Source organism: Astatotilapia calliptera, chromosome 7, assembly GCF_900246225.1.
Source record: "Astatotilapia calliptera chromosome 7, fAstCal1.2, whole genome shotgun sequence".
Lineage (NCBI taxonomy): Eukaryota > Metazoa > Chordata > Actinopteri > Cichliformes > Cichlidae > Astatotilapia > Astatotilapia calliptera.
In genome coordinates this window covers 45246857-45274192 of record NC_039308.1, presented here as the reverse complement: position 1 = coordinate 45274192, position 27336 = coordinate 45246857, and the positions used below count along the sequence as shown (strand labels likewise).

Genomic DNA, 27336 nt, shown 5'->3' with positions numbered 1-27336 from the left:
GTTAGAGGACTTAAGTAAATCTACTTCCATCAAGTTGACTCAAATACGGAGAGAAACTTGAAACATTTCTTTCTATGTCCGCAAAAATAGCAAACACAGTTATTAACCTCTTTCAGTAAAGAAAGCAGCTACAAACATGAGTCACTACAATTGAAATATAACACATTTAAAACACAGATTACATTACCTACATTTTTTGTGTCGATCACAGTCAGCTGCAGACAACAACTTCAACCCATTGTTTATGTCGGTTTCCATGGTGTTCGAGCCTGAGCTGGCCCTCTTCATAACCACTGGAGGGCCTGTTTACCTCCCAGTCGGCAGGCCGGGTCACGCTACAGTTGCTATGGTACAGCTACACAAAAACAGCAGCTGTGAAAAATGACACTAATCTCTGCAGATGTGTCAGGACTTTTCTTCTCCTAACTCTATTTGATTTTTCCTCTAATTAACAACTCGAATTAGGTCACCTTCAGCTGGTCACACATTCATAAATGGCTCTCAGATAAAATGGCACTGATAAGATTTTCATGGTGCTACAGCTCATGTGAAAAAATGAGCAAAGGCACTAAAATGTCACCGTTCATTTGTTTATTCAGTGGTACACTTTTGCCTCCGTTGGGTGATAAAACCTATCACAAGTGTCACTACAATCCTGTAAACATTAAAAGGCAGTGACCTCAATGCAAATACATGATTCAACTAGAAAATACATTTACAACATTATCAAATATAGTAGAGAAACGTCTAATCTGTATTCAGTAGATTGTGCTGAGCTCCTAATCTACACAAACTAACAGTTGTTCTCCACGGCTGCAGAATACCATGTCTGGCAGCATAATACTAATTTGCTGGATATTACAAAGAGCTAAAAATCACAGTTATATCACAATCTTAGAGATTACAGCTTCTGTTAACTACCTGCACAGCACGTACTACTGTAGCGACTGCTAATACGAGACTCACACACTCTGGGCTAAAAGAACGCTACATGTTAACCTGCAGGTGCGAGCAGCTGCAGAGTGAGAACGGCTGCCTTAAAGGCTGCCAACGTTAAGATCAGTGAAGTCATTGTGGAGCATCAGGACTTCTAAACGCAGCAAGCAAACCGGCAAACAGAAACTGAAAGTGTGTGAAGGTAGAAATCTGAAGTTCTCCAATGAGGCATCTGGTTGTAGGAGTAAATGTTCCTATTGCTTTTGGTCAGTGTGGGTTTATTTGTGGGTAGGAAGATTAGTAACCCAGGTCTCTGAAGTCTGTGGAGCTGCAGAGACGAAAGTGGGGGGAGAAGAGGCAGATTTGGTTAGACTTAGGCTTTGCCAACTTAATTAATAATTAAAGGTAAGCAAGGGTTAACATTAATGAAAGTCACCATTATTATGTTTTCCATATACTGCTACAATAATGAAAATGCAAAACTACTCCAGAAAGCAAAATGTGGTGCTTGAAATAAGCAGTGTATGGATATTTTTTTGCACTGGTTCTTTATGCGTGAAAAACTCCCAGCAATGCACAACTTTCTATAAGTAGTGGATTACACCCTAATTTAAAAATGAGAGTTTTGTGAAGGTTTTGAATGTTTGATTGCACCTCATGATATTAATTTGATAAACTGCATGATACCTTATTTTGAAAGGTATAAATATAATTTGCACAAGAAAAAAAATGTTTTTAAAGCTAAAAGATGAGAAAAATATCTTACCCTTCACTGAATTGCTTTTTGGCAAAATGAATCTGCTCCCTCACAGTTGTCCCAATCACCATGATCTGCTGTTCTGTATCGATTACACACTGCAAAAACAGAAATGTCAAAACATTACAGAACCGCGTTGGTTATAGTAGAGCCATTTTAGTTAGTGTAGTTAATCATCTAGCTTTTATCTTGTATCTGTTTACATCACTGTGTTGTTTCCCCTCCAGGATGGATGGTGGTGATGTATGGTGGTGATGTATGGTGGTGATGGATGGTGGTGATGGATGGTGGTGATGGATGGTGATGATGGATGGTGATGATGGATGGTGATGATGGATGGTGGTTGCAAAGCAGAAGATTTACCTTGAGTGTCTTTAAAGTCTTGCTGCCCAAGGACATGAGATGCTTGTTACTTTCTGAAAATAGATGTAATAGATGAACAGTAATATGATGACACCGCTTCATATAAAAGTGTTCTTATAATTTTCATTCAGGCAACGATTGTTGTGTTCCTTACCCACTATGGCAAATGAGCAAGTTATCCTGATTTGTCCGACGGTCAGGCCGAGCTCCTTGATGTGACCATCGATGCAGAGCCTGCGCTGAAATGGGAAGCCATCGGTCTCCATTTTGATCTCTTCGACCAGTTCTTTTAAACTGAAAGGGAAACAAAATAATTCAACAGTTCTCACCTCGCATGCTGCAGATGTTTGCAGTACATACTTAGGAGACACTGAAAAATGAACTGGTGTCAGGAAAATGAAAAATTAGTGAAGACATCTCACCCAAATCTCTCCGCAGTCACAGAAGACATCAGATTCAACTTGCAACCTGTATCAATCAGCAAATTCACTTCCTGTCCTAAACACTGTATACACAGGGGAGGTGCATGTAAGATAGGAGAAATAAGAAAGAAAAAAATCCTTTTGACAAACAAGTCACGGATATTTTGTGCTTGAAAAGAATTTTTAAGTAGCCCAACTTCCACCCACCTTGCAGGGCACGAGGATGAAGTCATCCTCCTCATCCTCCTGTGAATTTACATGGCTGTGGCTCAGACGAACCTCTCCATTGCTTGGTGTTACTCCACACATGTTTATCCTGCCTCTGCACAGCTTTGCCTCCAGTAGGCGCTTCTGGAGAATATTGTGTGGTTGCTACAACAGAGATTACAAACAACACAAACACGCCTACTGAATATATATCCTCAGTATTGTCGAAGCCTAAAATCAGATCTACAGTCTGAGCTAAAAAATGCTATAATATAAAGACCATCTTTAAGCTCATGTATACAATTTAGAAAGTATTCTGTCGCCTAACTTTGACATATTTTTGTGTTATGGTTTCTTCACAGAATCCAGAGTCATCCATGTTTGGCTCATTGGTGATTCTAAATTGGCCCTTGGTGTGAATGTGGAAGCAAATTAAATAGCTGTCTGTCTCTTTAGCCCTGTGATGGACTGGCAGTCTCTCCAGAGTATACCTTGCCTCTCACCAGGTGGCAGCTGAGATGTGCTCCAGCCACCCTGCTAGAAGTGGTTAGGAAAATGGATAGACTGATGACAATATAGATTCAGGTTTTCACTTTAGAGTATAAATCATTGATAAATTTCTCTCTCACACACACACACACACACACACACACACACACACACACACACACACACACACACACAGAAAGAGAGAGGCAATGGTCCTCCTCCCCATCACCTATATAATGTCTATATAATAATGGCCTTAGATATGAGGCTCACCCCCTGCTTAGAAGTCCCGAGTTTCTTCAGTCCATCCAAAGGAAGCAGATCAGCGGAGTCCTTATGGAGGAACTGGATCGCCTGTTTCAGCCTCCTCTGTTGCCTCAGAGTCGCTGCATCCAGGACCCCCTTTTCTCCGCGGTTCTCTGTCCGCATCCCTGTAAACATGATGGCGGGCGTGTGCTTGTGTTGCCCCGGCTCTCTGACTGCCTGCATACAACCGAGCCTAATGAGGAATCCCCGATGCGTCAAGTCCACATTAGAAGAGGAGACTCCCCCGTAACACGACAGGTAGTTAAGACAGCCCAAGTTGTAAAAATGAATCCTGCTGTGAACTTTCAAAATAAAACCCATTTTCCAAACGCTGCATAGCCCATTGCGCAATGAACGGATGGATGTTTTAATGCTGCATTACAGATTCATGAACTGCTCAACTCTGAGACCCCTGAAAAGTGGATTTACTTCGTTCTTCCACTAACACAACCCTGAATTTATATTTTTATTGTACAACCTTTAAAAACACTCAAAATATTTTTCTTTCTGTGTACAAAATGCTGAATTAAGAATATTTCAGTTAAAAGTAAGATTTCTTTTCCTTTGGCCGCTTAAGTGTGCCATGTCAGAAAAAGATTGAGAACTGCTACAATGCGAATCTGGTAAGCTATGTTCATTTGCTTCAGATAACTCAGACTACAGTCTATTAAAGTGCCTACAGCTCACTGTTTACAAAGACCAGCTGTACTGCATATGTCCGTGCCACAAGTTTATTTATTTATTTATTGTGTTTCATATAAATGTTCAAGGAACATAAATGATTAGAAAACGGAAAAGACGATGGGCCAATAATTCACTGGAACAAAACAGATGCAAACATCAAAAAGTAAAAGAAACACTGTGGTGCACTGAATGTTTAATAATGACTGATAACGCTTGCACATAATCCACAATATGTTATATTCATGTATGCATTTCTTGGGTGTTTGCCAGCGCTTTAGTGGGATGACAAATTCTAGAACTTTCTGAATTCTCACCGGTTTTATTTTGACAGCAGCTTCCGGTCTCATTCAGTATGTTTGCGTGACTTTGCTTTTACTTGAGGCAGGTAGAACGAAAACAGGGAAACATACGTCACTTTGCTGCAGCGTGACTCCAATAACACGCTCTCACGTGGAGAAACCACTTGCACAAAATGTGAAGCTCTATGAGCAGCAGGCCTGTAAGAGTTAACTCACGTTTTGCAAAACAAAGGCTTTTTGGTGAGGGTTGTAACAGGAAATAAAACTTTTTATAAAATCCCTTTTTTTCTAAATTCTATTTTTAATAACATTTTATTGTTTGTTAGAAAATATGAATCACTAAAAAGAAAGCATGAGCACTGGGCTACAGCAAATAATTCAAAAATATTCTCTCTATTCAAATGGGGGGGGAAATGTATATATATGACAGCGCTGTCCAAATGTTCTTTCAGTGAGCAGCTCACCCTTGCTTTCACCAAAAAGGAGGGATATCCACAAAGCCATCTCCTCTCTTATTTTGCCATCACTGTCATTTGCATCTGAGCAGGAGACAGTGGTTTATGCTCCCTAACAGGACAGACTGGTATTCCTGACATTTAATTCATTTCAATTCAATAGACGATGAAGCGTTCCCTTCGTGTTTGTTCTGTTTCGTGTCTCTGAGGTTATAAGTGTTGGTTTCAGATAAGAAGGCTCAAAACTGTCCCAAGCTGGTTGTGTTTGAAACCTAAATATTGACATCAGTTGGAGCTGCTACATTTACATCATGCAGGTAGTTGTTTACTTAATTAAAAGCAATAATACAAGACTAACAAAATCATTTCTCATTACAAATCCATATTTTTGCTCTGAGGTCAAAGTTTATAATGTGAAAAAATGTACTGAAAGTGTAAAAAAAAGTCTTACAGATAATTAAATAATTATTTTCTGTGCATGTGTGTAATTAACATTTAGTTTTTCTCCATTCCATAGCAATCACTTTAAACAGTTTGTTTACTTTATTATTTTATCTTTTTAAGTCATTTTACTAGTTTATTTTCTTTTTTCAGTATGACATATAGATCAGTATTATCATTGTCATATTTGGATTTTTTTAAAACTTTAATTGCATCTTTGTCAGGGTCAAACTCAAGGTTGTCAAACATTCCAACATCCCAAACCTGTCCCACCAAAGTGTCCAACGCGGCCCGCTGTATGACTTTGCAAAGTGTGAAAACTGTAGCCAAGTCACTTTAAAAGTATTTCTAGATTTTTACAAAGTTATGATTCATGTGAACATTTGGTGCCTTTCCTCCTGTGATCTTTAAATGAAATGAAAGTCTTCTTCTTTTAACGAATGAAAATGTAATGATAGTAGACTCAATGAATGTCAAAGAACTGAGATGTATTTTTGAAAATTGATTTTTCTTTAGATATCCAATGCCAATTATCTATTTTGGTAAACAGTCCTGTCATCTAGAAGACTTGGGAAGGCAAAGGATATCTGTCAGTGTGGCTTATGGTTAAACATTTTTAAAATCTTAGTTACCTATACCAGGTGAACTTTCATTCAGATGTACTTCTTTACATTTAATGAAATGATAACATTTGATGGGATTTTCTTATGCAATGACGTTATTAATCTGCTCAACTTCAGATCTGATCGGGCAGTATCTGATCCATGGAATACAAATAGACAACCCTGAGGTGAATCCTGCATTTCTACAGTCATTCTCGCCTCATTGAGGACTACATCTCTACGTCTTTTCAGCTTCTTTTGTAGGTGTTCATGAGGTGAAATTGTATCTGCAACTTTTAAAAGATGATTATCTGATGTCCTGGGTGTAGTTTGTAGTGTCATTTTATCCCAGCGAGCCTCTTTTCACTGCATTGCCCACATTCCCCCTTTTTTTACCCACACGACCTTGTTTTCAACATGGATGCCGAAAATTCTTCCACCACAGCGCAGTTTATGTCGCTGGCGAACCCATTTAACCACATTTTGTGTCGCACGGTGGCTCGGAATCTACAATGTCGGCTGACTATCGTCTACCTTTCATGCTTAAATAATTATTTTGTAACGACGTAGCAGCGCATTTACAGTCAAACTGCCGAGACAATGCGAAAAAGGACGCGGAATGGCGTCTGCCAGGGGCCCGGGAGGCTGAATACCAGCAGTATAGACTCGAATGAACGTAACAGGCACACGCCTAACCCAATAAGAGCGGGCTTTGCGAGTCGGTGACCAATCCCTCAATAGAGAATGGGCGGGACAACACGGTAAGGATAGTTCTGTCATACATGTTCCCGGGTTGTGAACATCGCCGACCGTTTCCTGCACTGTTGCATGGTGGTCGAACAGGAGGAATTGTTGGAAATTTTTCGGAGGTTAGTATATAAATTGGTTTTTACCCAGTGTGCATTATTCCCTCAGCCATCTCTGTGAGAGGGAGTGACAGGTTGCGGTGGGGATTCAGTCCAAGAATGGGAGACGGCTGTTTAATCATAAAATAAAATTGACACCCACCGAGCCAAAATGCTTATGTTATCATTAATTAGCTCGCGGATTCCTCGCTCTTGTTTTCCAACTGCGTCGCTCGTTAGTCAAACGGGAAGCTGTGTGGCGTGAGATAGCTAGCCCTCCATTTGTCATTCCAGAGCCCTTTTAGACTTCACAAAATCATTTAGAAGTCTCTGTGATCTCGATAACCGCAGTCATCGAGAAACAGTTCGCCAACAACCGCTGTGAAAGTCGTGACAGCGCTGCTTGTCATAGTTAGCAATGTTGTTAGCCTACGAAGCGGCTATCAAGCTTACTCCATTACGGCATGTTTCTGTGGCTGTAGTCATCAACTCAGCGTTTAGACACGCTGTCAGTGTGATAACTGAATCCTGGGATACCAAAGCCGGTTAAATACACTTGTTTGATATACAACAGACTTGACTAATGTGGCAAGTCATAGTTGTGCTACATCGTAAGTAGCTAGCTCCAAGTATTGAGTCCAAATCAACAAGCGCGTTGACTTGGACCAAAAGCAAGTAATGTTGACGTTAAGTTATTGATAAGACACTAGTAAAAGATTGAATTACCAAATGTGAGCTGAGCAGAGCTGTTAGACTGGTTTATTATAATTTAATAATAAACTATTATAATAAGTGATGTTATGTTTATGACTTGAACTTGAAAACAGAGCAAGTCAGAAGAACGCTATAACGAATCTTAATATGCTTCTTCTTTCTGCGTTTAATATCCACAATATGTCTGATTAGGTCACCAGAGTTGTAGGGATTTCTTGACATTTTTATTTTGTATTTGTGTTAGATTTTCTGTTCATTTAACTTCCAGAGTTAGTTTGTTCGTTTCGGTTCACTTTTTGTTAGAGATGTTGTAATATATCAGCTGAACAATGTTATCAACCAGTATCGGCCTTATTGACTGATATCACCTATTGGCAAACACATGACATTTACAGATGTTTATCTTTTATGCAACATAAATTTTCCACTTAATAAATGTTAAAAGGTGTGATGAAGATTTGAAATTTTGCTTATTTTTTATGACGATAAAAGAAACAAAATATATGAGATTACTTTGTTTCCTTGGTACAAAAAAGAAAATGAATAAAACAATGCAAACACCTAACACTAGTATCAATTCCATTGAGTCAATAGAAATAGATTAACTATGAAGCCTGATATGAAGCAGGTTGTTACATTGGCTCCAATTTCACAAGTGTTGTATCTTTAGTTTGAATGAGGGGTATTTGTCTGGGGCTGAGCTTAGAATAAGAAATATATGTAGCAGACATTTCATAAACAAACTTGACTCACTTTGCAGGTAAATATGTGCTAATGTTGTTTGTGTTCACACATGTTACCATGCTGAAACTGGCAAAACAAAAAATTTCATGTAATGCAGAAAATCTCAAGTTAATTTTTGTTTATAAAAAAATCTATTTTTGTTTTACTCTTTCACTTAACTTATTTTGTTCCACACTTAGGTTAGGTTATTCTAGTAAATCAAAACTAAGTTATAACACATTATTTCTATGCAGTTGTATGGTTGTTTGCCAGTTTGTTGGTTGTATTTACTGAGTATGTTTAGACACTGAAAAAAACATTTATATATGTATGTATTGCACATATTGGAGGAATAGCGATGATTTGAGGGGCACTGCAACAGCAACAACATTAAGTAAGATTCTTAATGGTTACATCCAGTTATCAAATAACCGCACAGTATCTGCATTTCCAGTGCCCGTGTCAGTATGCATTTCATTTGAGTGTCTTGCCTGTTTCCCCTGCAGCAGCTAAAGCATGCTCTTGGCCCAGATAAACCGGGACTCCCAGGGAATGGCAGAGTTTCATGATGCAGATGGGCAGCCGGTCACACTCTGTCTAGCAGAGGCTGTGACAGTGGGAGGTGAGCCTTTAAACTTTCTATTGTTACAAAAAATTTACTGACATCACTGCAGAACTGTACATCTAATCACATTTGAATTTCAGTCCCAGTTTTGGTTGAGGATGGCAAAACTGTGTCCAGAAGTAATCTGGTATTAGCTGGGACAAAGGGCATCACATCGCAGTCCTGTTGTTTCATTTTGTGACGATCTACTCCATTACTCCTTAAACTAAAAGTCTATGTTTTACTACTCTCTTATTTCCCAGATGCAGATCAGATGGAGAGTATGGACACAGTGAGTCTGCAGGCTGTTACACTTGCGGATGGATCCACTGCATATATCCAGCATGACACCAAAGGTTCCTTTTCAGATGGACAGATTATGGACGGCCAAGTTATCCAGCTGGAGGATGGCTCTGCTGCCTATGTTCAGCATGTGCCCATGCCTAAAGCGGGTAAATAAAATGGAAATATTGTAATACCAATAGCAGAGTAGAGCTTATTCTTTGTGTACTGTGTTTGTGGCACAGTGCAAGGCTGTAATTTAAATGCATGTCATCTATGTAACAAAAGCTCACTAGTAGCTAACCAAGAACACACTAATGAAGAAGTGAATGTGAGTAATGTTTATTTTTAATGCACTTTTAGGGGGGGGCAGTTTACAGCTTGAAGATGGACAGGCTGTTCAGTTAGAAGACGGAACCACTGCCTATATTCACACACCCAAAGGTAAATAGCACCTAATCAAACTGAATTGAATTTTAAGCATCTTTCATCTATTTAGTTGATTATTTTAATGTTTCATTGCATCAGTAAAAGAAAATAGTCAAAAGACATCTGCTTATCCTTTATTATATTCCCTTCCTATAAACTCTTTTTTTATAAATTTATTTGCAGAGTTTGGCTAAGCTGCAAGTTCACAGACATTAAAAATGTTCATGTGCATGTGTATCTTCTTTTTTAAAAACCAGTCTTTTCATGGGACAACACGGTTACATAAAAATGGTTACATAAATGTTGGTGTTGGACTAGAAAATGTACAAAACATTTATAAATAAAAACTCTTAAGGTGAAGGATTTCACCACAAAGAAGCATTAAGTTTGGGTCCAGACATGCAGGAAACTATTATTTCCCTCCCCAAACTTTTTGATTTTTACTGGAACAAAGCTCAGTTTCATCAGTGAGTTTCAGTTTCTGCGTCCTTCTCCTAATTTCTGTGCAGAAACATATGATCAGGGTGGCCTGCAGGAGGTACAGCTGGAGGATGGGAGCACCGCCTACATTCAGCACACTGTGCACATGCCCCAGTCCAACACCATCCTGGCAATCCAGGCTGATGGCACCATCGCAGACCTGCAGGCAGAGGCGGCAGCTATTGACCCAGAGACCATCAGCGTGCTAGAACAGTATACCACTAAGGTACGTGTGCTTTGTCTTTGTACTGGTGTGGTACCAACTCTACTGTGTGTGTGTGTGTGTGTGTGTGTGTGTGTGTGTGTGTGTTGACACAGAATTATGACAGCGAGAAAGTGGTGGGGTATGCAGTATAAGTGACAGGTGGATTCAAGGATGGGGGTGGGGTGGTACCATCTGAGGCCCTTCCTGTTTGGAAAGGTGATGGTCACGCAGAAGGCTCTGTGGTCTGTGATGTTTACAGATGACACTATGATCTGTAATGAGAGTAGGGAGCAGGTGGAAGAGCTCAGAGAGGTGGAGTGCACTGGAGAGAAGAGGAATGAATGTCAGTAGAAGCGAGACAGAACACGTGTGTGAGTAAGAGGCAGACAGGTGTAACAGTGAGGATGCAAAGAGGAATATTGATATGAGCTTGCAACGTAGTGGCATTTTATCATGTCACACAAAATTTTTAGGTAAAAGAAAATCACTAACACCATTGTGTTCTGCGCACATGTAATTGGCTTGTGTAAAAAGTTATTATGTTGTTATCTTGGCAAGATGGTCACTTGTGAATATGAGATTAAATATTATCTTATTCATAGGCTTTATAAATTTGCCTGTTTTGAATGTTCCATTTTTGCTGTAATAATGGTTTATCAATTTTAAATATTATAGTTTCATATTTAATATCCCTTGGTTTAATATATTTATGATCATCCAATAGATATTAAAATACCCTTTCTTTTCCCTCAAAGGTGGAGAATATAGAGAACCCCCTGGGGACCTTTGGCAGAGTTGAAGCAGACAATGGTGTCCACATGCGGGTAATGTTTCTTTTTATTTATTTCTCCTTTTTTTTTTCTCTTTACGTTAAGTCTAACATTGGATACATAATTGTGCCTTGTCTTTCAGATTGTGTTACAGGGACAAGACAACAGGCCAGGAAGGGTCTCAAATGTTGGGGAAAAGTCCTTTCGCTGTGAATATGAAGGCTGTGGAAAGCTGTACACCACTGCCCACCATCTTAAGGTAAGTGTGGGTGCTTTGTTTTTCTAAAAAGTTTTTTTTTTTGCCTCCTCAAGTGTAGATTATTTAAAGATAACATTTTGTAAGATTTTGCCATTTACTGAAATGCAATGCTTTACAGTTTTGTTTGTGTCCTGCAGGTACATGAGCGTTCCCACACTGGAGACAAACCGTACATCTGTGACTATCCCAACTGTGGAAAGAAGTTTGCAACAGGTAGCAACAGATAATATAATTTTACAAGTTGACTCATGGCTAATTTCTTTTATTTTTGTTGCCAAATTAAAACATTTTTAAACCCTTGATTAAAATCTCATTATCACCATAGTGATGTTGACAATTGAACTAGTCAGGTTATTACTGTGTAAGTTTTTTTTTCCTTTTAATGAAGGCTGTAATTGAGTGGGATTTAATTTATTTGCAAAAAATAAATTTTTTGTTTATCAAATGACTTGAAATGTGTGGAAAATGCAGACTCTTCAGTAAAGCACCCCAGACAAACTGCCTTAATTACCACTTGTAAACACAAGTTTAGTCAACCCCATTCAATTAAATTCTATTATTTTTATAGAGCACCAAATCACAACAACAGTTGCCTGTTATGTTATGTTATATTGTAATATAAAACAGTATATTGAAAGAGATCCCCAAAGGTCTGTTTTGAGCTGGAAAAAACTCTTGCTGTTAAATGTAAGACCATATCTGAGATCAGTATAAATATGGAATAGGCTGCTTGTAGTTATGGAATAATAATTTAGCTGAATGTCAAATTGTGTGATTCTTTAAGGCTATGGACTGAAGAGTCACTCGCGCACACACACAGGGGAGAAGCCATACAGATGTCAGGAGTTAAACTGCTGCAAGTCCTTCAAAACTTCTGGAGACCTTCAAAAGCACACAAGGACACATACAGGTAAACAACCACACCCAGAAACTCACTGACAAGTCACAATGTTGTTGCAACACTCAATAAGCCTGATAAGGTTTGTAAACAAACCCAGGAGATTAACTGTTGTTTGCTACTGCTGGTAAAAGCTATATTACTTCAGGGCTGTTAATACAGAAGGGGCTGTTTAACGAGTGTTTGGAATCAAAATGGATTGAACTAACTAGCCACACAGCACTGTCTTTTTTTTAAACAAACAACACATGGTGGTGAAGAGCTAGGATTGGCTGAACAACTTGAGGGGGTTGTGTCAAGTTGTTCAGCCAATGCTGAACAACAGATGAGGGGCGCTGAAATTTTTCAAAGCCACCATAGTGCTTCAGGAGCACAGGCACATGGTCATCACGAGAAGCATGACGCCAAGTTTCTCCTGCTTGTTTTTTTAAAACAGAGCAGACATTTTGCAGTTGGAATCACACTGGTTATTTATAAAGGCCTGAAGGCTACTTTCATACCAGCATTAGTCATGTTAAACAGCTGCTTACAGTGTTGTGTCCTATTTCTGTCAGGTTTACAATTCTATAGATTTCAAGCTGCAGCGTTGACATACTTCATGTTTTGCAGGAGAGAAGCCTTTTAAATGCCCAGTTGAAGGCTGCGGCAGGTCATTTACCACCTCCAATATCCGTAAAGTTCACATCCGAACACACACCGGAGAACGGCCATACTACTGCTCTGAACCAAGCTGTGGACGGTCATTTGCCAGTGCCACTAACTACAAGAATCATATGCGAATTCACACTGGTGAGTCTTTGGTATTTTATAATGACTCAGCTTGCTGAGTCGTTATGAGTCACTAAGTGCTCTCCAGTTGAACCCCTGGATCTCAGAACAGTTTTGTTTTTTTTGTTTTTTTTCCACAGAAGCTGTGCAAAAAGCTTTTAAGCTGTTAATTGATAAAGTTTCAAGATAGCTTAAATCATCATGTCTAACACTGAAGTTTGAAAAACTCTGTTTTACTAGGAAGAACAAACAAACATTATTTCTATATATTTTTAAAACTATCTAGAATATCTATAGAATATCTAGCTTTTTAGTCTTTTTGTGGAGATTTAATCCTTTTACTGGTCTTCTATATAGGATATGTATTTGGATTTCACTGTTCACTGTTCTTCACTACATTGTGATCTTACATATAAAGAAAACGTGATGTAAAAGTAAAGCATATATTAATTCTTGAGTGCTGAAACAACACACCAATAAAGATGGGGGTCTTCACTTCTCTTGCAGTTTAATAAATGAAGTCAAATGCTCATTGTCTTACTATTTTTTCCACTCCAGGTGAGAAGCCGTATGTGTGCACAGTGCCTGGGTGTGAAAAACGCTTCACAGAATACTCCAGCCTTTACAAACACCATGTTGTTCATACGCCCTGTAAACCTTACAACTGCAATCATTGTGGGAAAACCTACAAGCAGATTTCCACACTTGCCATGCACAAAAGAACAGCGCACAACGACACCGAGCCCATCGAAGAGGAGCAGGAAGCCTACTTTGAACCCCCAACAGGTCAGTAAAATGTAACGAAACAGAACGAATATTTTAAATGTTTTTTCATCATCATCATCTTTATTTCTAAAGCACTTTAACAACAACTACAGCTGACACAAAGTGCTGTACATTAGAACGAAATAATACAATCACATAAGATATAAATAAAAGCCAAAAAAACCCCAATAATAATAATTAATTTGTTAGTTAATAAATTATTTAATTAAAAGAGAAACGAAGTCTCACTACGGTCAAAAGCCAAAGAATAAAAATGGGTTTTAACGTGTGTTTTAAAAGTGGACAGTGAAGGGGCCTCTCTAACGGCCTCTCTTTTTTGATAAGTCTGTGAGGGATGTAGGAATTTAGAATGGAAACAGATGTTAACAATAGTTCAGATAAAACTGTCTATTTATTAACTTACAAAATTCTAATGAATCCTTAATGTCAATTCAGATGCCATCGATGACCCCAATGTGAGCTACACGACAGCTGTAGTGGAGGCAGATGACTCCGGATCAGAGCCGGTTCCAGTGGAAAGCTCCGACATGGTTGGTCCGCAGCATGTTGCCCTGGTAACACAGGAAGATGGAACACAACAACAGGTAAGAGAATACAACGTCATCATGACTATAAACATATTGCAAATAACTTTTTTTTTTTTTAAGAAGCGAGGATGCTCATCATATACCATATGTGAAGCAAACGCCTCAGAAATCCCTTAAAACTACATTCATTATAATGGTCACCAGTGGCAATAGCCGTGACTGCAAAATGACATCTGATCCCTGAAAACTATATAGGGAAAGCGACCTTCTGCCCTGACTTTTGTAAACATTTTCCTAATGAGTTTGTGGGATCAGTCACCAATGTCAGGTCATGTTAAAAAAATATACATATATATATATTTTTTTTTCTACAAGTCAGGAAGGAGGGAAGCCCAGGATGGTAATTGGCTAACAACCAGTAATTGACAAATGGTTAGACGATGAGCAGACTGACCTCTCACTCTTTACGTTCTGTGTCAAATGACCAAAACAGCTCAAAACAGTTCAAAAGAAACATGTATAGCATTTCAAATGGTAGAAGAAATATAATTTACATATTAATGGTGCGAAGGTTGGATGATAACTGCAGCAGAGATTTTGTGAATATTAAAATGAACATATAGCACATATAGGAAGCTGAGATTTCTGTAAGAGTAGCATTTAAATTCATTTCAGGTTGTTCCTGTTTTAACTTTGTACTTTTCTTGCATATGCTTTTTCAAGTGACATCAAGTATCAAGTGGCAGCTGCAAAGTCTCCTGACTGTTTGTCTACTATTGAAAAGACGATTTCTAATCTCAGTGGGACTTTGACCTGGCTAAAGGATGCAATCTGAAGTTGTCAGAGTGTAGTTCAGACTCAATGTTCTTTTCTCTTTCAGGTCAGTATCTCCGAGGCAGACCTTCAAGCTATGGGTGGCACAATTACCATGGTAACCCAAGAAGGCACAACCATAACTATCCCAGCCCATGAGCTGGCAACTCAGGGTGCTCACTCAGTCACCATGGTAACAACAGATGGCTCAGATGAACAGGTAAACAACTCTCATAGCTCAGTAGACTGCACTCAGAATAATGTGAAGGGCTTTTTTTCTATTTAGAAGGCTTCAGTGTGGCATTGTATTCAGCTTAAATAACTGAGCTGAAAATCAAGTCTATATATTATAAAAGTAACTTAAGAAAGATCAGTTGCTTTTATTTTTAGTATTTTTATATTTTTTAAAATCAGGTTTTCAATTTTAATTTATTATTTATTCCGTTTTCTGGTAAACTTCCATGATGGAATCAGATGTGTTTTTAAAAATATATTTGTGGCTCAAAAATTAAGCTGTAATTTAAGTACAGCGTTTTTGTCGCCCCCAGGTGGCCATCATGACACCTGACATGGCTTCATTCCAAACTGTGGAGGAGGCAGGTTATAGCCAAGAGCAAGATGATATTCATCCTGTCACATTACTGGCCACATCCAACGGCACACACATCGCTGTACAGGTTGGTAAAGATCATCAGAGGGACTGAGTTCCAGTCATTAAATGTATTTAGTTCACTTTAGGAAGAAGATAAAGGAAAAATTTGGAAAATGTTACATCTTTAAGTCTGGTTGGAACAGGCTCTGCAGTACAGAGGCCCCACCCTGAAAATATATTTGCCTAAAGGCTTTTGTAGGCTTTAGGAGTGGTAGGTGTGCTGTTGACCTCTTACTGCAGGGGTGTCAAATTCAAATACACAGTGGGCCAAAATTCAAAACTAGAACAAAGTCGCGGGCTAACATTAATATTTATTGGAAAAAAAAAATTCCTCCATATATATGAATGAATCTTTTCTTATTGACTCAAATAAGTTTTGCTGGAAAACTGAATATGGAACAAGCAAAGCTTAATACTAAACAATATATATATTAGCTGTATAATACCAGTAGGCCAGCTCTAATAGTAATTTGGTATGGCTTCGCGGGCCAAATGTAATTAGGCTGCGGGCCAAATTTGGCCCGCGGGCCAGAGTTTGACACCTATGTCTTACTGGTTCAGTCAATTCGGGATCAAAACAAACCTTAGTATGGATGTTATTCAAATTCATGGTGACTGCTAACTTGTTATGCAAAAAAGAAAACCAGCGCTGTAAATAATTGTTTGTTTTTCATTGACACACAATCTTATTATGGAAAGTAAAGGGTTTGGGGTTTTTTTTTCTCTAAATGCCTCTACATATAGGAGAATGATTTATTTGTTAAAGTGCAGATGTTATCTTTATGTTTATCTAATAAATTCACTAACATTTATCCACTTAAAATACCTTTTTTTTTTTTAGCTATGTATTAGAGTATCATGCTTAATTTACTATCAAGGCCAAACCCTTAAGGGTATTATAATTACATCAAAGGGCTAACAACCTTTTTATTTCCCTCCGCTGTCTTTATTTAACAAATTGCACTGTTTCTGTTATGTTAATGATTTAGCAAAGGCTTATTTTGCATCTTTTCCGTCATGTGACAGTCATCCTCCAGCAGCCTGTTGGGCAATGGTGGTGGTATTGTTTTTGAGAGGGTTGGGAGTATGAATGCATTCACTTCCATATGTGTTTAGACATTGACACAACTTTTATTTTAGCTCCTTTATTTAAGTTGAAATTAAAGTGCTATCTCTCTGAAGTACTTTGAAGGATATTCATGCTCAAGGGATTACAGCACTTTAATATGTGCGCCTTTATTTTGAAGGGACCAAAACCATTGTATGTGCTAATTCTAGTACTGCTCACCTGTGGTCGTCAAAATTTCAATATTGTTTGCATTGTTTTCCTCTCTCTTTTTTATAGCTTAGTGATCAGCCTTCGCTGGAGGAAGCCATCAGAATAGCATCAAGAATACAGCAAGGAGAGTCACCAGGCCTGGATGATTGATCGATAAGGACAGTGATTATGAATTAAGACTAATTTCAAATGGACTATGTCAGTGGGAGAAATCATGAGTCTTCCTCAATGTTTTTCCACAAAAGAATTTAGCTTTTATGTGTACATAGAATTTTGATAACTGGAGTTCTGGTGTGCTATTTTGTCCCTCTACATAAAATGTGAGAGGATGGGGGGGGGAGGGGGGGCTTTCTAATGTTTATGGTGCACAGTACTGCAGTGTACAGCTAATGCTATTTCTAATAAAAAAAAACAAACAAAAAAGTGTGATTGTGTGACTGCAGTTGATTTTCAACACCCACGTGCTTATTAACTTTGTCTCCTTTCAACCTTGCTCCATTTAGAAGGTAAAAATACCTAGAGGACAAAGGGAAACTGTATAACACAAAATTTTTATAAAAGATTACAGAAAGATATGAATGACAAGCACAATAAAAAAAGATCCAGAATAGTTAAAAAGAGCATTGTGCAAACACATTACAGTACATGGAAAACTTTTTCAACTACCCTGAGGAATGGAGAAGAAGTGTACTGGTACTGATTTTCAAAGAGCAGAACTGTAGTAACTACACGGGAATAAAGTTGAACCATACCATGAAGATGTGTGAAAAAAATGTTAGGCTTCATTCTGAGAAAGCACAATATAGATGTGTTGTTTGCTTCCAGACTGTTGATGGACCCTAGGTCAGAAAGAGTTTCACTGTGTCTTTGTGGATGTAGATAAAGCAGACAATAGGGTGCCAAGAGAGAAACTGGTACTGCATGAATAAGTTGGGAATGAGATTTTTGCACGAAATCTTCTTTTTAGCCACATTTTTTTTAAATCTAGTGTGTTTTAGGCGTCTCCCATACTCCGTTGATGCATTTTGCACCATTTCAACACCTTCGTGCACAAAATCTGCCATAGAATCCTCATACAGCAGTATATTTTTCTGCTTTTTTTCATAAATCACTTAATCAACTTGAGCCCTTTTCAAAATGATTAAACATTAATTTATTTTCAAAAATGTAAACTTAATGACAGTTTCAGATATTTGAATTATTAAGCATTTATTAAAAAAACTTTGTCAATAAACTTACTAACTACTATAAACATACTAACTCGCATAACTTGTATATAACGGGTGGGTGTTTATGTTAATGTTTACTTGATCTTTATCTATCGCGGCGTCTTTGATCTTTCCGCCTGAATAAATTGTCCTTAATGGTCGCGTCTCGGTCAGCGTGTAAAGGCACGCGTTCGCGCCAGATTGTTGCTTTGCTATTCATGACGTAACGTCTCCCGAAACCGCACTGGAACGCCCATCTTTCAAAATTTAGGGACGAGATGTGATTGGCTGCGCATGGCATGTGACCAACGGTCGCGGGAAGTCCTTTCCCACGCGCGTGATAGGAAGGAGTTGGTAGTTGACTCATTCAAACTTTTTGTAAACATTGGAATGGTTTAATTGTGGAAAGACGTGTTTCTCTGTCAGTCAGCCGTCAAGAAGGTAGTGACGGACACTCACACCCGTCGGGTGGGGGCTTTATTTTTCGGAATTAATTCAATATCAGCTCAACTTCGGACGTTGTTCTCGGGGCCATTTTTAGCGTTGGATGGGCGTGTGAGATTCAGCAAACACGTTAACTTTGTAGGCGAAGCTTCTGAAGGTAAAAGTCGTTCTTTTCAGGCTTTTGGATCAGTACCTTTAATTTGAGGCAATTAGAAGTGTTGTATCTCATTAAAAAAAAACGTCATTTCAGCAGTGCTGTGGATCCGCCGCGTGCTTTTCAGTTTTTGGGTTTTTTGTTTTTTTTACGGCGTCAACGAAGCCGGGTTTTAAATCCTGAAAATGTCGAGCTACAGCCGCCATCGGCACGGATCTCCTTCTCCCAAAAGTCTGCCAATCCGTCAGAAATTACAGTTCACATGCAGCGACGGAGAGGACGACATCATCGAGGACATCAATAACAGCACAGGGGGAGAGTCTGGCTTCACGGAGATGGATTCCCCGATGCCAGTGCGACGGATCATCGCCGATAAATGCCTGGACGGGAGCAGCAGCCCCCTGAATCAGTCCGGTGGGGACGAAGACGTGGAGCTATGGGACGAGGAGGAGAGTTTTGGATCCCCAACTCACCTGCAGTCACCCAGCAGTGTTATATTTGCCAACTGTTCGCCATCCCCTCGGAAAAACTCTCGGCTGTTTAGAGGGTCTCCCTGTCGTCCCGGATCTCCGGACGACGGGGGATCCAGCTCCCCGATCCCGGACTGTCCAGACACCCCCCCGCACAAAACCTTCAAGAAACTGCGGCTTTTTGACACACCGCACACACCAAAGGTAAATGTAATTTAATTTTTGAGACATTATTCATAATCAGACTCTTGCAAAACCGAACATTTGAGTGCACTTTCTTGTCTTGTCTCTGTAGTTTAGCTTACTGCTTCGATCGTTTCTCTGTCTTTTCGGGCCTAAAAGTGGAAAGAGATCAGGCCTTTTAGCAAACACACTGATTCAAATTTTTGAACTTCTGGAGAGTCCGTTAATCACCCACTGACCCACTTAATGTATAACTGTACTTATTGCATAACGTTATAGTCATCCACACAGTTGTATGTCTGGGCATGTCTATCAACGAGTGAGCATTTAATTTAAAGTACCTTTACATTATAAATACCAGTTATTGTTCTTAGCTTATTTTATGCGCATATTGGTTGAAACAGATGGTTTTTTGGTGTTTTTAGTCCTTCTGCTCTGTTATTCTCTCATCTCTAATACTGACTTTTGCAGAGTTTATTGTCCAGAGCTAGAAGCTCAGGCCCGGGGTCCTCCAGCAGGAGAGTTTCCTTATTCAAGAAAGTGGACGTTTCAGGAAAGTCGCTTATTGACAGTGGCAAGAGACAGCAGACCCCCCTGGTCAACTTTAACCCCTTCACCCCTGACTCCCTCCTCATTCAGTCTGCCACACAGCAGAGAATCAACAGAAAGCGAGCACACTGGAATGAGTAAGCTCATAACTTTATATTTTGCATCTTTAGATCAGTCCTCAAAAAGCGCGTGTTACACGTCATTGTACTTGAAATGTGGCTGTTGGAGTCCATGAACTGCTGTCAATGATTTTGTTCCAGATTTCCCAGCCATAACAGTTAGTCTTTAATTACCTTAATGTTAATACAGCTATGCAACAATCGTTAAACACACAATGTAGTAGCCGATTTTGTAGACCTGTATTAAACTTTACCTGTTTCCTTCAGCACTTTCAGAATATCTAAACATTTGGCAGTATAAGACCCGAGGTTTACCACGACCTCACTGAACTCTGCCATGTGCTCTTGAAGTCCTCAGTGCTGCCCCCTGCTGTACAGAATGCTAACCCACATTATTCTTTATCTTTACACTTGTAGCTCCTGTGGAGAAGACATGGAGGCGAGTGACGGTGAAGGAGAGGAGGAAGTGGTGCCACCATCTAAGGTATTTAGATGTTCTTGTCATTTCTAGTCAGATTCAGTGCCTCTATTTTATTGTTGGGGTGTGTTGCTGGCACTGCAAACCAGAAAAGTTTTCTTTATTCTGTCTGGGTGTGAATAGTGTTTTCTAGGAGTCTGAGAGATTTGAGGTTTTATAAATGACTAAATTGTCATATATTGAAGCCTTCAGTCACCAGATGTCAAACTCTATAAATATGTGCGGTGTATTTTGGGCTTGTTAAATACATCTTTCCATCACGATCAGTAAGAGCACCAAATGAGAGAATATTTTTCGAGAAATGGTTTTCCATCTGTAGGTAAAGGTCTAGAATTCTGTTTTGGTTATGTTGTTTTTTTTAATGGAAGCCACATATAAACATAAGTAAAATGAATTTCTCTTATAGGGGAAATTATGTGAAGAAAAGTTTGCTGCTATTTAAATTTTATTTGGTTCCTTTTAAATTTGTAGCTACAGATGTAAAATTTGTGAAACATACCACGAAAGTTAAAAACAAAACACGAACCACACAGGTTAACTTTTTTTTTTTTTTTTTAAATTAACAAATCTACAACAAAGGAAAATTTGGTAATTGTTGAAGTTATAAATGTTGTGGAACGAGATTTAAATGGAAATTCCAAAACGAGTATGTTGCACAATGCTCGTTGTTATTCTAAACACAACATAGAAACAGCTCATTCACATGTGTATTTCATATGTAAATTGCCTCAAAACTATTAGCTGGGTAAACCTGTTGGTTTCGGTGGTAACTGGACTGGAAAAGCGAGCTTCGTGCTGGTTGATGGTTGGATTTCAGTGATTGTATCAGATTTTCTTTTGTTAAAACTCCTCTCCCGCCCTCAGAGGATCACAATGATGGAAAGCAACATGACGTCCCGGTATGCTTCAGAGTTCCTCGAGTTGGAGAAAATCGGCTGCGGGGAGTTCGGTGCTGTGTTCAAGTGCGTGAAAAGGCTTGACGGCTGCATGTATGCCATCAAGAGGTCAAAGAAACCTCTGGCGGGATCAGTAGACGAGTAAGTAGATTGGTTTGTTTAAACTACGCAAACGAAGATCATATTTATTTGTGGTGAATATTGGATACAAATTGGATGAGTGGAAAGATGGCTGGATTATTCAAACTTACCTGTACTACTGTGTTTGTAATAAGACACATGTGTATATACCCAAAGAGACCCATGTTTCCTCTTTCATGTTTTTAAAGGAGCTCACTAAAAGTTCTTTTACTGGAAAGTTTTGACCTCCACTCATGTGAACTACAAAAGCAGCTCCAGTCACGTCCTAATTAAAACGGTCTGTTCTCCTTCACAGGCAAAATGCCTTACGGGAGGTGTATGCTCATGCCGTGCTGGGCCAACATCCCCATGTGGTACGCTACTACTCAGCCTGGGCTGAAGATGACCACATGCTCATCCAGAATGAGTACTGCAATGGCGGCACGCTGTCTGACGTCATCGCAGAGAACTACAGACGGCTCTGCTACCTGTCGGTGCTTGAGCTGAAAAATCTGCTTGTGCAGGTCACACAGGGACTAAAGTACATCCACTCAACCTCTCTGGTGCACATGGATATCAAACCAAGTGAGTAATTGATCTTGATGTTAAAATATTGGGAGTTGCAATATTTGATGTATTTTTTTTTTTTAAAGCATAAAAGAATGGCCGTCGAACTTATTGAGAAGTTGGATTATTGGGCTTTCCTGCTTGAAAAAATGTTTCGGGGATCTCGGCAAGTTCAAGACAGCCAGAAAAATCATGCACATTGGTTAAAACGAACAGTCATTACAGACTTGATGACTTGTTTGTTACTCAAAAGTAATATACATTTTGTTCTTATTAAATAACAGGAAATAACTGTTATCTGTCATCACTTTCTTTAGGTTTTTTGTCTTTGCTATATGCCATGAATGGGCAAAATTAAGACAGGCTCTCTTCTGACAGGGCTGTGTTTCCTGGTTCAGTTCAGTTGTTCAAAGTCTGTCCCTTAGCTTTACCCTAGACCAGGGGTGTCAAACATGAGGCCTGGGGGCCAGAATCAGCCCAGGAAAAACAATCTGGCTCACTGCATGGCTTTGAAAAATGTGAAGGAGGACATAATTTTTAGACTTTTAACTGTATTTTCTTAAGTTTTACAGCTTTTCCTATATTCTTGATACATCTAAGTAATTAGGACTAGAAATCTACCTTAGAAATTAGATTTTTTTTTCTTTCTTTAAAGGAACTCACAACAACAGTAATAAATATTTGTGTAAAAACTGTAGAAAAGGTTTTGACATCTCATTGCTCAGACTATTTAAGCTATTTGTATAGTAATGGCTACTATTTAATTGACTAGTGCAGCTTTTCTTTATCATGTTGAAAAACCTTTATGATGTATAGTTGAAATTGCACTACTTTTCTTATATTACAATGTCACATAGGTTTACACTGACAGCAGGGGAGTTTCAGAGGCCACGCCTTGAGGCGACCATTGTTGTGATTTAGCGCTATGTAAATTGGATTGAACTGAAGTGGCCCAGCCCACTTGAAGTGAAAGTGGGTTGTATGTAGCCCACAGCGTTAAATCTGTTTGCCCCTTTTAAGAAATGTGTACCCCTGCTTTATGTGGCCCATTCATGCTGATCTGCATAGCTGCCCCCCAATATGCCCATTTTAAAACAGGAAAAATCCACACTAAGGTGTTTGAGGTTGCGATTGGCCTTCATTCTTATATTTTATAGAAAAGGAGATGAGACATTTAACATTAAAGTTTCCTAGTCCGAAACTAATGGAAGCTTTCTTTGTTTAGGCAACATCTTTATTTCACGGAAATCCATAGTGAGCTGTGATGAATGTGACGAGGATGAAGGACTGACTCCTACTGCCATCTACAAAATCGGTACGCTCACTCCAAAGTTCTATAATATCTAGTTTGTCATTTTATTAAATGTCAGATAGCTCATTCTCACATTCACCTGCGTTCCCTCTCCAGGTGATCTTGGTCATGTGACAAGAGTGAACAATCCACAGGTTGAAGAGGGCGACAGCAGATACCTGGCTAATGAAGTTTTACAAGAGGTTTGTTTTCCTGCTTAAAAAAACAAACCAAAAAGAAAAAATGCTTGTACTTATTCTGCTGCACGTCCAACATAATTTTTGTTTTCTTTTTAGGATTACAGTAACCTGACAAAAGCAGACATCTTTGCTTTGGCCCTGACTGTTGTCAGCGCGTCAGGGGCCGAACCTCTACCCACCAATGGAGAGAAATGGCACGAGATCAGACGGGGAAAACTCCCTGCCATTCCTCAAGTGCTTTCTCCAGAGTTTCTCAGTCTTCTTAAGGTAACTGCACAACACTTGTCTTTCCTTTTAGATCCTTTTAGAGTTTATAAGAATGGGTGTTATTATGTCGTAGCTTTTGTGCTTATCTGAGCCAAGCTGCATGTTCCCAATTACTTTAATGTATAAAGATAAACTTTTATTTTTCTATGAGACAGTGCAGGCCAGTTCAAGTTTTTCAAGCGGCCCTTCTCAAGCACTTTCATTGGGTGCTTGAAAAGTTTAAAATTTCAGCTTTCATTCTGATAGGACAGGAGAGAGCAGACAGGTCAGTAGGGAGTGAGTGAGAGGGAATTTCACATGAGATGGGCCGAGGTGGATTCAAACCCTGGCCTCTGGCATGAGTCATGCCAGATAAGCTATATTAGCCTTCCTGTGGAAAAGTGTCTTGAATGTTGTTATTTATTTTATTAACCAAACAATTGATCTAATAATTGAATTGTAGTTAATGTATTTCTTTTTTTTTTTTTGTAAATCTGAGCACTGTCAACCTCAGCTTAGTTTTCTGGTGAATTTATTTATAGGTTTTTGTTTTGTTTTGTTTTTTCCCCAGCTTATGATCCACCCTGATCCAACAAGGCGCCCATCAACCTCTGACCTCATCAAACACCCGGTACTTCTTACCACTGCCAGAATGAGTGCTGATCAGCTCCGAGTAGAGCTCAACGCAGAGAAGTTTAAGAACGCCCTGCTTCAAAAGTACGTACTGCACAGAAGCTTACCAAGTGTTTATTGTCTTCACTCATCAGTGGTTTGACAGTCTGAAAATTCCTAGTTTGTTTGGACAAGTTGTGTGATGGCAGCAAATAAGCCAGTTATGGAGTACCTATCCTGCACCAGTGTTAAAGGAGGGGGCTGGGAATCATTGCTCTGTCACTTTGAAAAATAAAAGTAGCAAACACATTATAAGAAATATGTATTCAGCAATTTGTTTGTATTCCTTAGTTAAAATAATAAACAGTGAGCATAGTGAGCTTGAGGGAGAAACCCAAGGATTGTGCTCAGTTATCTTAGCTCATTTGGTTACAGTTTTCAGCTAAGTCTAGGACTGTTCTTAGTGTGGTCTACCATCTCCTACGTGTCTCATTTATTCCCTTTTTCTTTTAATGTTCTTCAGAGAGCTGAAGAAAGCCCAGCAGGCTAGAGCGGCAGCCGAGGAGAAAGTTTTATCCACGGACAGGATCTTAACCCGCTCCACAGTCCAGAACTCCAGAACCACCAGGCTTATTGGGAAAAAAATGAGCCGATCGGTCAGCCTCACAATATACTGAGACTTTATTCCATCCCGATAAGAAGTGAAACACGAAGGCTTATGGACCTTTTAACCAGAACTGATCACTTAAAAAAGAAAAAAAAACAACTTTTTGTTTTGGAGGACAACCCTGTCAGTCGAGGAGTTGGGCTCCTCTGTCCAATCAAAGCTGTAGAGTGTTGATGCACCAGACTTGAACTCATCTCACTAGACTCTTTGCCAATATAGTTCAGTCCTTTCACCAGTGGACTTCTTTTTTTCTTTTTGAAAGGAAGGTAGCTGCTTTACCTTTTACACTTTGTCATTCTTTAGGTTTGCATAGATGTCAGACAATTCTCTCCATTCCTGTCCTTGCACTTCTCTCGACTAAGTCGAAGTGCATTTCAGCAGATCAAAACTGCAGTGAAGCTTCCCCCCCCCAATGTGTGAATGTACTCAATGTAGCCGTGCGCACCTTACTGCCTGTCGCATGCCTGATGCTGGCTACTAGAGGATCTGAGAACTTACAGTTTCTGTGTTTGTAATGGAGCACTTTGGAGGTAACATGTGGCGCTTACCACATTGTTTCAAAAGAGAAAAAAAAAGAAAGAAAGAAAAGAAAATGAAAACCTGCTGCTATCCATGTTTTTGTGTGTCAGGGTTTGGTCTGTTTCAGGTTGGATCGTTAACTGTCACTGGCTCTTATTTTCAAGTAGCAGGAGCTCCTGTTTCCATCCTGTTTTGTATCTGGTCGGATGGAAATAGATCATGCTAAAAAATAAATAAATAAAAAAATTATCCAATGTCTGTGAAGTACCGCAACCAGTGAACCAACTTGTTATCTATGAGGTTAGAATTGATCCATGCTTTTAATCTTGCCTATTGATCAGTGCTGCCAACCCTGCCTGTAGCATTACTACAATCATCGTCCCGTTCTTACGATTCTCATGTGTTCTGTTGGTTCGTTCTTTCTTCTGTCTGTTTTTCATAACGCTTGTCTTCGATTACTGTTTAGGCGAGCATTCCTCAACCTTTTGTTCTTGTAACCCCATAACAGTAACTTTTCTGTTGTCTGTTCTGTTGTTGTACCGTGTACATATGTTCTTTTTAATAAATTCTCACCATCTACACTTCACCTTCTGTTCAGTGGCATTTTTATGAGAGAAAAACTCTCAGAAAGATTGAAAATGAATCTTTAAGTACAAATGATTATTTGTGTTTAACAAAAAATAGAAACAACATCCAGCATAATGATATACAACAAAGTATATCAGCATTAGTATTTCTCACACCAAAGAATAGTCCTAAACAGAAGCCCCAGGTACACCACCAACCCGTTCATGTGTCTAACCGTTTTTCCCCACTCGGTGACACACCCGCTGGGGGTCAAACTCTGGTAATTGGTGATTCTGTTCTCAGACATGTGAAGCTAGAGACACCGGCAACCATAGTCAATTGTCTTCCAGGGGCCAGAGCAGGCGACATTGAAGGAAATTTAAAACTGCTAGCTAAGGGTAAACGTAAATTCAGTAAGATCATAATTCACGTCGGCAGTAATGACACCCGGTTACGCCAATCGGAGGTCACTAAAATCAATATTGAATCGGTGTGCAACTTTGCCAAAACAATGTCAGACTCTGTAGTTTTCTCTGGTCCCCTCCCCAATCAGACCAGGAGTGACATGTTTAGCCACATGTTCTCCTTAAATTGCTGGCTGTCTGAGTGGTGTCCCAGAAACGATGTGGGCTTCATAGATAATTGGCAAACCTTCTGGAGGAAACCTGGTCTTGTTAGGAGAGACGGCATCCATCCCACTTTGGATGGAGCAGCTCTCATTTCTAGAAATATGGACAAACTTATTAAACCCCCCAAAATATGACTATCCAGAGTTGGGACCAGGAAGCAGAGTTGCAGTCTTACACGCCTCTCTGCAGCTTCTCTCCTTCTGCTACCCCCCCAAAAACCCATCTCCATAGAGACTGTGTCAGCTTCCAAAAAGACAAAAAACAAACTAAAAACCAGCAACAAACAACTTAAACATAAACAATTACAAAGAAAGAACAATAAAGTATCCACATCTGAACCAAAGAGTAAAACAGTGAAATGTGGATTATTAAATATTAGGTCTCTCTCCTCCAAGTCTCTGTTAGTACACGACTTAATAATT

The 27336-nt window shown here is 39.2% G+C and overlaps 3 protein-coding genes across 5 annotated transcripts; 2 read left to right on the top strand and 1 right to left on the bottom strand.

The window, feature by feature from the left end:
• Positions 1 to 231: 231 nt before the first annotated feature.
• On the bottom strand, positions 232 to 3768 carry LOC113027431 (nuclear receptor-interacting protein 3). The gene is made up of 7 exons (XM_026177045.1): positions 3448 to 3768; positions 2686 to 2850; positions 2479 to 2561; positions 2211 to 2350; positions 2057 to 2109; positions 1703 to 1791; positions 232 to 1264 (listed from the first exon to the last, which is right to left on the bottom strand). The coding sequence occupies exons 1-7, from the start codon at positions 3661 to 3663 to the stop codon at positions 1234 to 1236; spliced, it is 777 nt and encodes a 258-aa protein (XP_026032830.1). The 5' UTR covers positions 3664 to 3768; the 3' UTR covers positions 232 to 1233.
• A 2634-nt stretch (positions 3769 to 6402) lies between these two features.
• znf143b (zinc finger protein 143b) lies at positions 6403 to 17415 on the top strand. 3 transcript variants are annotated; one of them, XM_026175063.1, is made up of 15 exons: positions 6403 to 6830; positions 8753 to 8865; positions 9111 to 9299; positions 9493 to 9573; positions 10068 to 10264; positions 10999 to 11067; positions 11156 to 11272; positions 11410 to 11485; positions 12057 to 12182; positions 12780 to 12959; positions 13497 to 13724; positions 14160 to 14308; positions 15132 to 15284; positions 15613 to 15741; positions 17062 to 17415. In XM_026175063.1, exons 2-15 carry the CDS (start codon positions 8760 to 8762, stop codon positions 17143 to 17145), a joined length of 1884 nt encoding a protein of 627 aa, XP_026030848.1. In that variant the 5' UTR covers positions 6403 to 6830; positions 8753 to 8759; the 3' UTR covers positions 17146 to 17415. The 3 variants fall into 3 exon arrangements, with proteins under 3 accessions (XP_026030848.1, XP_026030847.1, XP_026030849.1); XM_026175062.1 differs by having other exon boundaries at positions 6404 to 6830; positions 8750 to 8865; XM_026175064.1 differs by lacking the exon at positions 6403 to 6830 and adding an exon at positions 8423 to 8637 and having other exon boundaries at positions 8750 to 8865.
• A 1063-nt stretch (positions 17416 to 18478) lies between these two features.
• Positions 18479 to 26304, top strand: wee1 (WEE1 G2 checkpoint kinase). The gene is made up of 11 exons (XM_026175061.1): positions 18479 to 18804; positions 18898 to 19475; positions 19926 to 20140; positions 20540 to 20606; positions 21465 to 21637; positions 21933 to 22201; positions 23409 to 23498; positions 23592 to 23677; positions 23771 to 23941; positions 24492 to 24637; positions 25056 to 26304. Exons 2-11 carry the CDS (start codon positions 18987 to 18989, stop codon positions 25207 to 25209), a joined length of 1860 nt encoding a protein of 619 aa, XP_026030846.1. The 5' UTR covers positions 18479 to 18804; positions 18898 to 18986; the 3' UTR covers positions 25210 to 26304.
• Positions 26305 to 27336: the final 1032 nt, after the last annotated feature.

Excerpts from the sequence above, each read along its gene's own strand:
- LOC113027431 (XM_026177045.1), bottom strand. The coding sequence starts at position 3,663 with ATGCAGGCAGTCAGAGAGCCGGGGCAACACAAGCACACGCCCGCCATC. Across the intron at positions 2,851-3,447 it reads TCGGGACTTCTAAGCAGGGG|CAACCACACAATATTCTCCA; the intron begins GTGAGCCTCATA and ends TCTCTGTTGTAG. Across the intron at positions 1,792-2,056 it reads AGACTTTAAAGACACTCAAG|TGTGTAATCGATACAGAACA; the intron begins GTAAATCTTCTG and ends CTGTTTTTGCAG.
- znf143b (XM_026175063.1), top strand. The coding sequence starts at position 8,760 with ATGCTCTTGGCCCAGATAAACCGGGACTCCCAGGGAATGGCAGAGTTT. Across the intron at positions 9,300-9,492 it reads TGTGCCCATGCCTAAAGCGG|GGGGGGGCAGTTTACAGCTT; the intron begins GTAAATAAAATG and ends ATGCACTTTTAG. Across the intron at positions 9,574-10,067 it reads CTATATTCACACACCCAAAG|AAACATATGATCAGGGTGGC; the intron begins GTAAATAGCACC and ends ATTTCTGTGCAG.
- wee1 (XM_026175061.1), top strand. The coding sequence starts at position 18,987 with ATGTCGAGCTACAGCCGCCATCGGCACGGATCTCCTTCTCCCAAAAGT. Across the intron at positions 20,141-20,539 it reads AAGCGAGCACACTGGAATGA|CTCCTGTGGAGAAGACATGG; the intron begins GTAAGCTCATAA and ends TTACACTTGTAG. Across the intron at positions 23,499-23,591 it reads TACTGCCATCTACAAAATCG|GTGATCTTGGTCATGTGACA; the intron begins GTACGCTCACTC and ends TTCCCTCTCCAG.